At 46.3% G+C, this 15,866-nt stretch overlaps 1 protein-coding gene across 2 annotated transcripts in view; it reads right to left on the bottom strand.

The window, feature by feature from the left end:
• The window catches only part of NTRK3 (neurotrophic receptor tyrosine kinase 3), a 247,164-nt gene that overhangs the window by 149,286 nt on the left and 82,012 nt on the right, over positions 1 to 15,866 (bottom strand). For both annotated transcript variants that reach the window (XM_009681246.2, XM_009681247.2), the window contains exons 9-11: positions 15,583 to 15,606; positions 14,508 to 14,578; positions 12,626 to 12,728 (exon numbers count right to left, since the gene is read on the bottom strand). In XM_009681246.2, coding sequence (XP_009679541.1) covers positions 12,626 to 12,728; positions 14,508 to 14,578; positions 15,583 to 15,606 — 198 coding nt within the window. The remainder of the gene's footprint in view (positions 1 to 12,625; positions 12,729 to 14,507; positions 14,579 to 15,582; positions 15,607 to 15,866) is intronic.

Raw genomic sequence — 15,866 nt, forward strand, 5'->3', positions numbered from 1 at the left:
TTCAGTAAAATAACGAAGGAAACATTAAGAAAAAAATTATTTGAGAGCCTAAGTGACAGTGGAATCAAGAGTATGAAGCAGTTGGGCTATAAAACCAAATCACACTAACCTACCTTGAATACCTTATTTTCTCCTGATCAAAGTACAACATGAGCCCACGAAGGCTGTAGTGTATTTGGGCTCAGTAAAATATCTGATGGTGTCTCACAAAAAAAAAACTAACTTCAAAAATTAATCCAAATTGGCTTGGCTATGAGTACTGTCATACAACAATTTTAATAACAACAGTAAATTGTATTTATGCAGCTCTTATCTGCTAGTACCATTCTAGGTGGTTCACAAAAACCTCAACACACTCACCCTGTAAAGACTGGCGGGTGGGCATGAATGCCAAGCAGGCAGCGGGCTGTAAAGAAAGGGTACTAATACGGCAAAGTTTCAAGCTAGAGAAGAGGCTTCCCACGGGCATCGGTGTTAAGCCTGGTTTTATTTAACATCTTTATTAATTATTTGGCAATGAAAAAAAGAAAAAAAGAAAAGCCACTGAATTAACTAAACAGTCGATACTTGTCTGGGTGGAGACAGGGGCAGGGAGGGAGTTATATTCATTTCTGAAAGCCACCGTTAATAGAGGAAGCAAATTACTGAGCAAAAAGGATTCCCGACCTGCTCCGTCCCCTTCCCCGAGGTCGAGCGGCCTCAAAGGCGCAGAAGCCGCACGGGCAGCGCAGCAATTCACCAGGCTGAAGAAAGAAAACCAACGTGCAAACTTTGAAAACAGTCAGGAAAATGAGTTTTGCAGATAAATCACAGCAAACCAATTTGCTGGGAGGCAGAAACCTGGGAAACAGACAACGCCCAAATCGGCTGATGGCGAGAGCAGGCCGCGAGCGGGTTACGAGCCGGCCGCAGAGCGCAAGCCAAGGCGGCGGGCCGTGCCCAGCGACCTCCGACACCGAGGACCACCTCCAAGCCCGCCGGGCGCGGGGCCGGGCACCTCCGCCGCGGCCGAGGACGCGCAAAGAAAAGACGCGAGGGGAGCAGCACGTAACGGAGCAACTCAAACATCCTTACGTGGAGCGACGCCCCATCGCGAACTGGGCCGAGGCAGCGCAAACCGGCCAAGGGAGACAAGTCCTGCACGGCCACAGGGGCAGAGAAACGGAGCCAGGGGGATCCCAAAGACAGGGACGAGCCCCCCTTTCCTGCTGCTCCTTCCGAAAGGCGTCGGGGAGCCTTTTTTTTTTTTTTTTTTTCAAATGAAAAAATGCCAGAGAAATTAGTCAAGGAGGCTAAAAATCCACATCTGCCTCAATTTTTTTTTCCCCCAATATTTGTAACAATTCTCCTCGATTAAAAAGGAAACCATCGCTTAATAGATAATGCCACGCTTTTACCCCCCCACCCCCACCCCAATCCATCAGAAAAAAAAATCACATCTGTCTCGCAAGCCCTTGAGGAAAAGAAATCCTTCCCGTTCTGGTTCCCCCTTCCCAAACCAGGAGCGATGGCAAGCAGGGAGCCAAACCGGGCGCGGGCAGGTGAAACGGCGGGGGTTTCGGGCAGCTGGGATGAGGCAGGGTGGGAGGTCAGCGAGGGCCTGGACTCGTTAAGGCCGCGCGAGCGCCTGCCGCGGGGCCGAGGGGCCCCCCCAGCCCCAGCGAGGGGCCTCTCTGCCTGCAGGCCTGGCCCCAGCCCCACACAGGGCTCCCGAACCACGCTGGGCCCCGACACGGCGGTGGGAAGAGGAGGCTGAGGGGGAGGAAGGGGAATGGCGGAGCAGGTGGTTTCCCTCTGCCATTTCCTGGCTCGGAGGTTTTTGGTCTGTGGGAGCACAATAAAAACTGGGAGGATCCCAGCATATCCCCCCACTCTCACCGCCAGCAGGAAAAGGGCACCTCTGCTCCCCCAACCCACTTGCGAAACGCTACGTGGCGGTGGCCACATCTCCATCTAGCTGCCCTCCAAACAGCATCCCAGGGCCGCACCAAAGCCAGGCTGGACAAGCCCCTCGGACCGAGCACGGCGTCCCCAGGCTCCCTGGCAGCGCGGCGTGCCGCGTCTCAGATTCGCATCCCTGCGCCATGAGAAATGCTTCTTAGCCCAAGGACAGCAGCGATTTTACCTGCCTCTTTCTGTGCCGGCTCCACTTAGCGTAATGATTATTAAGTCCTGTCAGCAGATATGAAACCAATGGATGCAGCTCCACAGGCAAGCGCTTAGAAAGCCGCTGAGACGCCCCTGCTTACAGGTTTTCGTTATCCATCTGGAAAATTGCGGATGTCACAAGAGCTTTTAGAGCATCAAAATGAAATCGTCTTGTCAGCAACAAAAGGGACAGTTTCTTTACCCCGATCCCAGCAGCTGTTTCACTGCCGCAGGCTTTTGTATGAGCGGCAGACGCTGCGCTGTGTCAAGACATAGACACCGCTTGCGCTGGGGGAGCCTTTGCCAGCTCGCTGCCCGCTCCAGATTACCCGGGCACCGGGATCCCCATCTGAGACATGCTAACTTTACACCGAAGGAAAATCAGGGTGAAAGACAACGATAATTTTCCCCTCAACCCTGATTCACAGCCTCTTTTCTAACTCTTGACTGCGTTAGTCTAGGAAAAACTTCCAGTTTGCTGGGGAGGATAAATCATGTCCTGGGATAGAGGGAAGCGAGTGATCCCTGACACCGCCCTCTTTTTCAGCTGGTTCAGGTTGAATGAGAAGCAACCCAAAGAGCTTTTAATCCAAAATCCAGGTAGAACCACACACCACACAGAAGGCTGTTCCTCTCAATGGGGCTCTGGACAAAAATGGCTTTTCCTTTTTCCGCAGGCAAACCTCTGCCTGGTCACAAAGTGAAGTCTTTCAGCAAGATTGGGAGCACCCAGAAAAGCCACAAAATCACCTGCTGACACCAATGCATGCAGGATGCTGGGTTGCAGTGTAATGGTCCTGACATGAAATAGCCTCTTCCAGTAAAAGTCATTAAGTCCTACAGCCTCTGGACTGAGGTGAAACAAACAAACAAACAAAAACAAAACAAACTAGGAAAAACTGCTCTGCAGCTAGTGTGACACTGATAGATACAGGGAGAGAAGGAGGCCACAAGATACAGGACGGCTATGAGCAGTATCTCCATGCCTTCTCCTGCTGCAGGTCTGAGATGAGCGGAGCAAATTTTCTTGCAAAAAGGCCTGAACATGAAGCAAAGCACTTTGACAGCTGGCAACTGGGCTGGGGCAAGATTTCAGGGGTGTGCTGGGCTCCATAACTGGCACGTTCCAGGTTCACTTGGTGCCTGCCAATGCTTTGTTGGCAGCAGGACCTCATATGCAGAGCCCATAGGGAGATATGTAGCAAGTTTAAGGGGCCACAAACAACAAGACCTCCTGGGTCCCTTTTCCAAAGCACAAGCCAGGTTCCAGGGGAAACATCATCCCGTCTTCCGTCATTATCCAGGGTCCTGACGCCAACTGGAGACCTTCCATATCAGAAATTGAATTATGACCCTCTGCCCCCCACACACATGATATTAGAATCCAAATGTGATTTATCCCTACTGTGCATGAGATATGGCCAAAGCATCTGCCTTTGTGTACAAGGCTGGGCATTTTCTTCCATTTCATTTAACTTTTAATAGCATAGTGGTAGATCGAAACGAGATGCCTTAGTATCACATAGGATTCTGCACAGTTCTCCCCTTCATCAATAAAGATGCTAAACACTGGTGCTGCTAATAGAGTTTCTTGGGGCTCTGTAGGACACGGGCAAGCTTATTATTCCATGACAAAAAATAGAAGTTAGAGATGGAACAAGCCCATTAGATCATCCCATGCCTGCTGCTCTCTACAATTTGCTTCATCAGTGCTTTCACCAGTTGAAGTTTAAACAGCCCAAATAACAGCTCCTATCCTTTCCCTTGAGAGGCTGTTGCACTGTCTTTAAATTTCTAGGCACTCCTTAAAGCACATTCAGCTCAAGTACAGAACCAAGCAACATCGTTCTCTTCTTTCTATGTGTTTCCTTTCAGAACTCCCAAACGCTTCCATTGCCAATCCTAGCATTTACGTTGCATTCACCTCTCCTATTAGTCATCCTTTAACCAAAAGCTAGCCTCTCCTATCCCACGGCTAAGGAAAGAGGGCTGGATCTTAGCAGCCCTGGCTAGACAAGGCGTAAATCGACAAGGATCCTACAGCAAGTCACGAGGAGGAAGAGATGATGAGCTCCTCAGGGGCATCCTCCCTGGGGAACATTTATCAGCATTAACAGTAGCAAAATCTTTTTCAAAAAATAATTGGACAACTGCAGTACAAACAAATTACAATTAAAATATTAATTAAAGCACTTTGCTTCTTCCCACACCATCTTGCACCTTATTAAGGCCACATCAAAGTTGACACTTAGTTGCCTGGTTGTTGGCCACCTTCAGAGAGGCATTGAAGACAGCATAGGATGTAGGGCCTGAAGAGACAATCTTTTCATCTGCTCAGTCATATTGGTTTAAAAAAAAAAAAAAAAAAAACTATCCTACGGCTGTCTGTGGTAGCTGTTCTGTAGATAAACAGAATTATTCAGGCTCTGTGCTGTCAATGCAGCATCTTTCACTAAAGCAAAATCATCTGAAGACAGACAGACACTGCAGAACTCCAAGTAGTAGCACAGGTTCGAACCAGAGAGCCGAGGAGTGGCCAGGTAGGAATAATGCTGCCGCAGAGAGGAAATGTTCTGAGGACTAACACCTTCCTCCAGGTCCCTGGGGAAAGCTGCTCTGATGGTTGAAGCTAAACAGCATTGAATTTCACAGCTGTGGAAATGATAGATGCAAGTGGCTGAATGAAAAACTAGCATGCCTCAGTTGCTTCTGAATCACAGCAGATAAAGGAAGTCTTCCCAGCTGCTCCAGCATAAGGGAAAGTGGTCATGTTTTGTTCTAATCCTCTCCCTCCAGAGCCAGATGCAAGGTTGTGCCCTCAATGTACCTGAAGGTAGAGGCCGAATATGGTACCACTCCTGTTGGTGCTCACTGAGCCAGTATCCTCCAGTCCTGCAGCTCCAGCCTGCTGCCAGTTGTTCACATTTCGCTGGGTTAAAAGGAGATGCACTGGGAGCCTGGAACTCGGAAGTCTTTAAAATGAAAAAGAACATGTGGTGATATCTTTCCACCAGCTCGACTGGGAGTTTCCATCACACCAAATCACATAAATAAGTTGAGTGTCTCTTGTGTGGCTTTTGACACTCTCCCCACAACATGCAAACCACTCATGAGACTCAGCATTGAGAGAACTGCTGAGGAAAAGCTGCCCTGTGCAAATGCAGATGCTGTTGTTGGACTCCTTTTATCTGATTGGACTCCAGGTCGAATACTCAAATGAAATTACAGCAAATGAATGCACCCATGAGTGAGGAAGACGAGGAGAGGGTGGGGAGCTTATGAACATGGAGGAAGAACCTACAGGAACTCAATGTGAAGGAAGCTTGGGGCTTCCCAGGTCAGACAGAAACTACTGATCTGACATTTTTCAACTGTTTTTAGTAAGTGCCTCAAATAGGCATTTAAGTTTTGTAAAAAAAAAAAAAAAAAAAAAAAAAAAAACCTGTAATGGATGCTAGCAAAATGCACAGACCAGCTACAATCTTTTCCTTTATAAACAAACTATTAATGCTTCTAGGAATGGGAAAATATTTTATTTCTAGACGTAAACAGTTGCTGATCTCCTACTGACCCTTTCTCCTGCAGGTTCCTTTCGAGTAACAAAAAGCACATCTGGCACAAGGATAACAAGGCTGGGATGAGCTGGCTGTACTCCAGCCTGCGCTGGATGCTCCCAGTTTTGCATGGTGGCTGGACTACAGTGACAGCACCATGCCACCTTTTGAAAGTCTTCACTATAACAACAAAGCTGGAGCCAAAAGAAATGGGAGCATTAATGGCTGATGTGAAAGTAGTTCTGCCTTTGCAGAACAGGAGACACGGAAGACTTTGCCTTGTTCCAGCACCTTAGATGGGGAGGTGGTATCTCTTGAAGATTTGTCAAGATGCCCAACTCTACAAAACTGCACCATAGTTCTCCCTTTCTGCACCAGCTAAGGACTGTATGTTTAACGAACGGTGAGGCACCTGTCAATTTCAATTCACAGAGGTGTTTGCCTTATCACCTTGAAACTACTACATGAATAAATAAATAGCACAAACTGCACTTCGGTAGAGTATAAACAGGCATTTACAGAAAGAAGCCCCAGTGAAACCCCATGCCCTTTCAATCCACTTCCTAGGCAAATAAAACCAAGTAATATTGAGCACAAGTAGTACATCTAGGGGCTTTTCAAACAAGTAGAAGGATACCAACAAGGAAAGGCCCTGACCTCAATGCCAAGCGCTTGCTCTGCCTGCTGATTTCAAGGGGATTGGAAGGAGTCGAGTCCCTCGGCACAGAGGGGTGGGAGCCTCGTGCGTTACAAGAGCGGGTTCAAAGAAAGCAACAGCAGTCAGCTCTCTACCAGTGCTTTAGGACTGTTCAGTGCACATACTTAAGCACTGTAGTTAGGCAAGTTTTTAATATGCAGCTGTTACTCTCCTGTAGCCATGGCAAGATTGGATGATACTACTTTGCTCTTTCTTCTTGCTCCTGCTACATGACAGAATCCCAGGAGGGTGAAATGAAAGGGTCTTGATCACAGATTTCTCCTGAGTGACTAATCCTGAAGGTACAGCCTCTACAAGCTGCAGTTTGTTTTTTTCATTCCTATCCAGCTGCAAATAAATAATCAGGGAAAAAACAACTAGCACGTTATTGTAGCCAGACTTGGCCAAGGCAATGTAGATCAGAATTAAGCCTCATCTGAAAGGTAGGTCATGTTTCTTGTATATTTTTTTGTCCTTTAAAGCTGCAGTGATAATTGCATGATAAAGGAGGAAAGCAAAAAAGAGAAACAAAAAACAAATCAACAAAACTGAGAAGCCAAGCATCTGAGATATCTTTGCAGGAGCTGGTCCCTCTTGAATCAGAACCCTGGAATTGTTCTGCAATCGACTCAGCGGACAGTTACCATCTGTTTACGGAAAAAAATGTTAATAACCCCCAATCATAATCAAATAGGCAACCACTTTACTTTAAGTACCTATTAACTAATGCTAAATTACAATGAAACAGCTCTGCAAGTACTTCTGACATCCACATGCACATCAGCAGCACCAGCACTCTGATCAGGGCTATTAGAACAAATATTAAATGAATTGATAGTGATGTGATTCCTAAAACATTACAGAAAGTGTGGGCATATTTACTCTTCTCTTCTTTCTCCCCCTTAACTCCTTGTTGTTTCTACCTGTTCAGAAAGAAAATATGCATATGTACTTGCACAGACATGCGAAACACCCATCAACCCATGAAAGCTAGTTCCCATGTGTTTCTTTTTCTATCCTAGGCTGAACTTCCCTATGGATTCTCTGATACCCAGAAGGGCTCAGGGCATTCCCATCAGAGGGGCATTACCAGAGTCACTGTCCCTTCTTTAGCCCCCTATTTCCATGATGCTTGTGAAAACATAGCATCTTTTAAGTCCTCCCCCCTCTCCTCTGGGTGGAAGTGGCCAGCAGATCCAAAAGCTGCTGCAGAAAGAGAGGAAAAAACAGGCAGTCGGCAATGTACGCGCACACACTTGCACAAGCTCCGATAGGCACAGTGATCACATGCCTTATTTATTTAGGAAATCAGATTAAAAAGCAATGGATTCTCAGAAGCTGTAACTAAGTCTGACCCATTAGCTGGCACTGTCTCCAACCGAGGAAGAAACCTCATTTAGAGAACGTAAGTAGTTTTTAATCTCAGAGCCCAGAAAACAGTTCATCTCAGCAAAACAACAAGTACTCTTGTCTCTGGATTTTCTCTAGCATCTTTCTCTCCACATCTTTGCAAACTCAATTTTTTTTAGTTGTGCAGCACCAGGAATATATCACACAAATATGCATGAGCAAGACTTCTTTATCCCAAGGTGCTTGCAAACATAAAAGAAAACAGGCAAAAGGACCATATATTTAAGTCCATCAGGCTAAGCATTTATATAGCCTCCATCACTGTGCCATCCAACACTTTGTTAGTCTCAGGATTTGTGTGTCGTTATTATTGTTCTATGAAATTTCATTTTTGTTAGTCCCATGACTTCTATGTGGCTTTTTATTATATTATGAAATTTCATTTCCTGTCATCTGCTGGGATTATATTTTGATGGGAAGACTTGGGTTTACGAGATTTCCGGGCACAAGTCTGACCCCAAAAGGTGAGGTGTAAAACACTCCTTCCCCAGTGGGTGGACAGGAGACTTGGGACACAGAGCCCCAAGTCCAAGTAGGCAACAACTGAGAAGAGGATGCAAGACTTCTTGCTCCCAGCCTGCCCATCCTAACTCTAAAACTCACTCCTCTTGGCAACAGCAGTAAATTGAGGGCCTCAACTCCCAAATCCTTGCTCTGCTAGATCATGTTCCTCTTTCCACACTAACAGAAGATTTTAAAAGCATCTCTTTTCCTCCTCCAGACAGACCAACCTTTAGCAAACACTTGTAGCACGTATCTGTGATTTCAATGTTTCTTAGGTTTTGTATTCACTTTTCCTGGCTGTTTCCCCTCCACTGCCTCTGTATCGTCCACATAACGCTACATTTCACAGAGGTGCTTTGTTTGCCATTGTCCTATCTCCACCACCCCAGGTCCAGTGATCCTGTAACCCCAACAGCTGCTGATAGCTGCTTCAGCCACCTCCATATCCCCCAGCCACATAAGCCAAAGTCAAAAGAAAGCCAGAGTCAAAAGAAAGCCAGAAAGGGGATCCGACATCTGTGATCCCATGTTAATGAATGCCCTCTCTGGAGGAAGCAAGGAAAGGCAATGAGGATGGCACACAGCCAGCCTCCACGAGCTTAGCCGAATGACGCCAGTGAGCCGGGAACACAGTACGTTAGAGCCCACTTAACAAGGAGCTTTTGTTGATGCCTCTGCTGCAGCCCATCTATTGTGCATTTGGCAGGGCAGGCATTTCACAGCTTTGCTGTTGGCTGTATCAGTAGCCGGGTCGAAACCAGGCTGGCAGCTCTGCCAGGACTCCCATCTGAGTGTCCGAGGGCATGCTACCAGCCAGAAGTGAATGCACAGGGACACCCCATTCATTCGTAGACCTCTACCCAGCACATGTGCCTCCAAAAGCCCCAAGACACGGGGACTACCTTTTCTGCAGAGACAGCAAGGCTGTTGCCCACTTTGCAGCCAGTTATCCCACTTCTACAGACTGGCCAGCAACCCAGACTGCCTCAGGGCACTTTCCAGCCCAACTTGAACTCCAGCCTTGTCAGTCCAAATACACCCTTCTTTCTCTAGGGGACAGACTTTCTGCTTAAATGCTAGGATATGCTAGAGGAAAGAGAGGCATGCTCATAGAGACTCATAAGGTACTTTGAGTAACACCTCTAACATGAGCACACAATGTTCTGTGGCTGTGACAAAAACAACAGGAAAAAACCTGCTCCTATAGTCCTGCCAAGCTGAGATTTCAACAACAAGTAGCAATATATCAGCTGGCTATGAACTGCTCCTGGTTCAGGGAATGAGGCACTTTCCCAAAAAGACTCAGGGTTTGGGTTTTTTTTCTTAGTAAACGGTAACATGTTGAGTGCCATACAGGATGGCTCTTGCCCAAGAATTAGATGATAATGGGTGACCCAGAGTAAAGTGCAAACTCAAAGGAGATGTGGGGGTGGTTGTCAGATGGCAGGATACCTTATTCTGTTGGGGACAGAACAAGGTAGGGCCTCTATGCAGTATCACTAAGTGAAGTGATTTGATGATTTGGACAAGGGCATCATTCCACGAGCAGGGAGCAGAAAAGGGACCGCAGGCCATGAGCAGAGCAAAAAGGAAGACGTTAGGGGAAAGAGCCATCCAGCATGCACAGGACAAACAAAAGCTTGAAAGTATAATTGCCAAGCTAGGATCATCTGCAACAGCTCAGCTGAGACCCTGAAGGAACGTACGGAGAGAGCTGGACTCTGGGGTCATGTACCTGCAGAGCAGCAAAGGAGGAGAGTTTAGAAACCGCATTTTTGACAGTGGATGGGGACTGTGATATTCTTTGAGACAGCTCCCGGGGCAGGCCACAGTCAGCGTACCAGCTAAGCATCTTGACCGCTGCATGAGAATGAAAGAGTTGCATTCATGTCATCGATGCAGAAGTGTCAAGGTTTGGTAGCAAGCCTGACACAAAGAAGGGAGATACAGGCTAAAGATATAAAGCCTCGTACCATGGCAGCTAACACTGGCGCTACAGCAAAAGAAAAAAGCAGAAGCAGAAGAGACACAGGGGAAAGCAGGATGCTCAGAGCTGCTTCTCTGTGCCACCAAAGGCCACGCAGAGCAGGAGAGTCTGTGGGGAACAGAGCTCAGGTGGCATGAGTAGTCAAAGCACAGAGGGGAAGACCTTCCAGATGCCGCGCAGGGAGCTGGGTCAGGTGGGAACAGGGGACACTGCAGTGTAACTTTTGCTGTGGCCAATCAGCCCCGGAGGCTGGACTGGCAGTGCAAAGACTGCCGTTGCAGATCTCAAGAAAGCGAGGGGAGCTGCTATCTCTATGGCAGGTACGTCAGCAGGAGCACGTCCGCACTGGCCATCCTAATGCCCTGGCACAAGCCTTATCCATTTTCCCACTGACGCCACACGGTCTCTCAGGCCACAGTAACACAGCAGCAATCATTTCTGACAGGCCACCCACGCTGGTGCCTGTGAAACTTGTGCCTGGTTAAAGCCAGAGATATCGCCCTTGATTTTAAAGACATATTTAATCTCTGCCAATGCTGTCTCTCTTATGGATAAAACTTCTAGAAACTCTGGAGAGCTAAGGTTTAATATCAGAGCTGGAAGAAATGTAGTATAGTGAAGAGGAAAGTAGGCTTTTCCGGTTAAATGTTTTTCCTTCTCAGAAACAGCACACACAAGGACCCATCACAGCACACCTCTAGTTTCCAGGAACTCAGAATATCCACTAACATGCTTAACTGAACCCCTCTGAACATATGTGTGCATCTGTTCACCAAGACTGGTTACTCACATAATGGTTACTTCTCTTCAGTTCTCCCATTAGGGTCAGAAAAGTTACTTTTCTTTTTCGTATTTGCATCTCTAAGCCCCGTCAGTGGCAAATGCCCAAGCGCTTTACAAGTGTTCTCTGACAAATCCCACCAGAAGGCACGTAACATCATCTCAATTTTACAGATGAGGAAATTAAAGCAGAGACAGAGGTTAAGAGAGCTAATTGCCTACGGACACAAAGTGAGTCAGTAGAAGAACTGGGAATTGATCCCAGGAACCATGTCTTCCATTCCTCTGCTCCACCCACCAGTCAGTACACCCTTCCAGATGGTTCTTATCATTGGACATATGGACTAAATATTGCTAAGTTGGTGTAGAAGATTTGCTATTTAATTTAAAGTCCTGTCTTCCATCTCCATAGGATGTGTAGAGGAAACTCCAGCCAGATTCCCATCTGGACCCACTCAGGAAATGTCTCTAAAGTAAATAAAAATCTAGGCAAGCACAAGAAACGTTCCCAAACCTATCAACCTGCCCTACAACGCCGACCCCAGCAAGGCCAGGAAATAAGCTGCAACTCATGAGCCTTTAAGAAACTGTTTACCAAAGCCTATCTTCACAATGGTTTAGGCACAAACCACCAAGTAGCCTGGTAACTACTTTGTCATGTGAAGTCTCTTCCTTCATCCTTCACTGGGCACCAATGTCCCCAAACTGGAGATAGCAGCAGAGGCACAGAAAGCAGATGACACACACTGATTCACTTTCTCCAGGCGTTAGCTCCATCACATCACAAGAAAACAGCACTGGTGCTGGGAGACAAGAGAGACCAGCTCCACATGCCAAACATCAGATGCCTTCGCGCTTTGTGGTAACTACCAAAAACACCTGAAACAGCTCCTAAGTGGATGGTCATGAAGCAGGGGAGGAAACTTTCCAACACAGAGGCAGCAGAAAGAGACCGTCCACACCACTGAAAGGTCTGCTAAGCTGTCCTAGCATAGACCTTACAAAGGCGTAGCAGCATCTCATGCTCATTCCCAAGACAGTCACAGATGCAGCATGCCTCCCTTTCCAACAGAAACCAAAGCAATTTCACATCCTTCTGTTCTTCCTTCACACCCTGCCCTCTGCATCCATTGTGACATAAAGGGAAAGTCATCTGTCATCAGGCTCACAAGAAAAACCTCGTCCAAGCATGCACTCTTCTAAGTGCGGTCACCTCACTGTACAGCTGGACGCAGCACTCAAAGCTCTTCCTGGAGAAAACTGTGGGTGCAGTTTTACACATTGATAAGGAAAATATACTGTTCATCATTAACACACATGCATGCTTCTCCCCACCTTAATACATGCAGGTCAGAACCACCAGACCTCTTATCTCCATTACTGTCTAAACAACAATCAGAAGAGGGTTGGACAACATTCTCTTTAGAGGGTTTTGCACCAACGCTGACAACATAAGAATAAAACCATAACACCTTTTCATGTGTGCTATAAGAGCCGGGCAATCCTGGAAGGTGCCTCCTGCTAGAGGAAGGTGACTGCACGTACCTTTCATCCCAAACTTGGACCGCCGGCCATACTTGTTGATCATAATAAAGAGGACCACCAAGAGGACACAAGCAAAAGCTGCCAGTCCAACCGCTATGGAAACCTGAAAGGAACAAACTCAGAGTCAAGGCAGTGGAATTAAGGAGTCTAGATCGGAAATACATGCACCTCCTTGCTCAGTTACCCTTCCTGTAGACTCATACCGCCTGCTGTGGCCACATGGGTACCAGCACTGGAGAAAAACGCAAGTGAAAGCAGAGAGCTCTGGAACAACTTGAAAGCTTCATGGACTTTTTCCACTACTGGGAGGTTTAGGATCTCTCTATCAACAGCACTGCTTGGTATCACTTCTCCCCAGCCTCCCACTACACATATCTGCAGGGAGAGAGGACCTCTGCTCCTCTGTCTTCCTGAATGCCTGGCCTTTCGCTCACCACATGACATCACGATCCTCCCTTTGTGACATCACCGCCATGCCATGATGTCACAACAGTAAGGCTATGCTAATCTGAGATAGGAACAAGCAGGAGCAGCAGAGAATTTTTCACGAAAAACACTCCTGTCTCCATTCAAACATCCCTCAGGAATAAGAAAGAGGGAAAGTAACACAGAACAACAAAAAGAAGGGAGGAAGTAGAACTGTTTTTTCCCCAAAATATTTGGTTTTCCTGGAGCCTCCAGCCACTCCTGATTTATTGTAATTTTTAGTAATAAATATTTCTATTACAACAGTGTCCAAAGTCCTTCACTGGAACTGTAGCCCCACTGTGTATGAGCATAGAAAAGAAACCCTCCCTTCCCTAAAGGGTTTACAGTCCAAAGTTTTTTTTTTTAATATTTTTGGATACTTATTCCTTCAAGCCTTTGCTCAAGATACTTTTGTTGCACTGATGTAAACAACAATTTATTTGGCATTCGGCCAATAATTCTCCTGTACTGGGTCTTATGTTGCACTTAGATCTGGTTTCCTTTTTGCAAAACTGTGTTCTGTTATAATAGAAAACATATCATTTAACAAAAAGTGTTATTTCATTTTGTAACAATTTCCCCTGCTCTTGATACCTTAGCTATGATATTTTTAAGTTTTTTATTTTACCACATGCTATTTTCATTCCTCAGATTATTTTGTATTGTATATTTAATAATCAGTGCACGTTATTACTACCGTCCCACTTTTCAAGGCTTTCATTTCAACCCTAAGAGAATTTCAGCTGGATGAAAATTGAAACCAAAGTAGATTGAGTTTTGTTCATTCTGTTAGCATTTGGTGGGTTTCAAGATCTTAAAACTTTCACAAAATTAGAGCAATTGTGTAACTTGTTAACTTTTTTCAGTAGCTGTACACCCAACTTTTTTTTTTTTCTTTTCTATCTGGATTCTGCAAAAAAAAGAAACGTTGAGATCCGGTAAGCCATGAGCTTTCTTTCCTTTTTCATTTGTGCCATGCCCTGCAGAGCAGGCAAGAGGGCTAACTGGCATTGACAAAAACAAACCAAGGTAAATCTGAGGACCTCATAGGGCTAAACTTAACTGTTCAATAATTCAATGAAACATGCAATTGACTGTTTGTTTGTTCTCTGGGTGCTACTTTTTTAGAGTGAGAATTTCTGACCCTGCCAGCAGCAACTTCACAGAATGCCTTATTTCAAGGGGCTCCCTAGTTCCACCCTGCAAACCCAAGAGGCTCACATGGTTCATGTCAGTATTTTGCTTGCCTTGTGCAAGCCACAAGATCGTTCTGATTGTTGGCTGCCTTGAATATCACAAAGGAAGAAATTTTACTTGCAAACATCTCTTTACAGCAGCAGCAATGTAAATACCACGCCACCACCACCAAGAAATGCATACAAAATAATTCTGTAAAGAAGAGGACAGAACTCACCCCAAAAGTGTCCTCCTCTGGTTTGTGGGTGACAGTGATCGGTGGGGTGGGACTCACTTCATAATCACCGACTGAAAACAAAATAACAAAGACAGAACATTCAACGTGCGTCCCACAGGACTCTCAAGGCACCGGCGTGTCCCCAGCGGCAGTTCCCTACCTAACAAGATCCCCTTTCACTCCAGAAGAAGCTGCAGCTTTTTGTTTCAGAAGGCAACAGAGCCAACTAGCAGAGAGAGTTCCCCAACTGCTGCCTCTGCAACACTGTGAAGGACAGCGGAGGAAACGTGGATCAAGATGCTGCTAACAGCACTCCAACTCTATAAATGAGAAACACTACGGTTCTTGCTGTCCCAGGGCAGGTGACCTTCACCCTGAGCCATCTCCTAGGGCTTTCAAAAATCTACTGGGCTAAATAATACTAAATCATCATAAATACTGACTCTAGCAAAACTTGATCCAAAGAAAGTTACTTGTATGTTTTTTTGGAAAAATAAATAAATAAAGGTAAAATCTAGCGAGGAAACACTATAGAAGTTGAGCCTCACTTCTCTTTCCCCTCCTTGCTCAGCATATGCTGTACATAGGCCACACCACGCAATTCTTGGGGACTGGCCAGCCTGGATCTAAGACTGCTTTCCACACCACAATCAGCTGGTGAGAGTTTGTGCTACTTATGTCTGGCCCTGCCATCTAAGGCCCCAAAGACTGCTTTTCATTTCTACTGTAGTAGACAATACATGTCTCCTTGGATCTCACTGACCAGCCACACTGCCAGCCAGGAACAAAGACCAGTCAGGCATGCCAGTCACATTCCCACCATGACAACCCCTGCTTCCTCCCCCCCAGGAGGGACCCTTTCTCAGGACCTCACACAAGCAAAACAAGCATCTTCTGAGCTCTAGAGATTGTACCACTGATCAAAAACCTCCCCTAGCATCTTGCTCGTGCATGGGGAAGCCAGCGCTTTGTAACAACCTCAGCTAACTTGCACTGGGGCTTCCTGACTTTCCCTCCAGGAGCATGTGAATCAGAAGAAAACAAGACAGAATGCAAAGGGCAAGGAGGCACTTACTTGAGACAAAGTTATCCGTACTCTCTGTGGAAAGGACAAAGAGAGAAGCAAAACAGTTAGCAGCAGAATAAAGGGAGAGAGGTCTCATTCACAACCCCTCCCAGCCATGCTCCACCACCCCATGAGTCCAGGAGAGAACCTAAAGCATTTCATAATCTGTCCTGCTTGACAATCCTAACTGGAAATCTCTCCATGATGTGCCAGCAGCATGTGCTGGAGGTCAGGATCAAGCGGATCAGCAGCAAGTGTGGAGCCTTGACCTAAAATAGAAGGGGAAGGATGCT

Source organism: Struthio camelus, chromosome 12, assembly GCF_040807025.1.
Source record: "Struthio camelus isolate bStrCam1 chromosome 12, bStrCam1.hap1, whole genome shotgun sequence".
Lineage (NCBI taxonomy): Eukaryota > Metazoa > Chordata > Aves > Struthioniformes > Struthionidae > Struthio > Struthio camelus.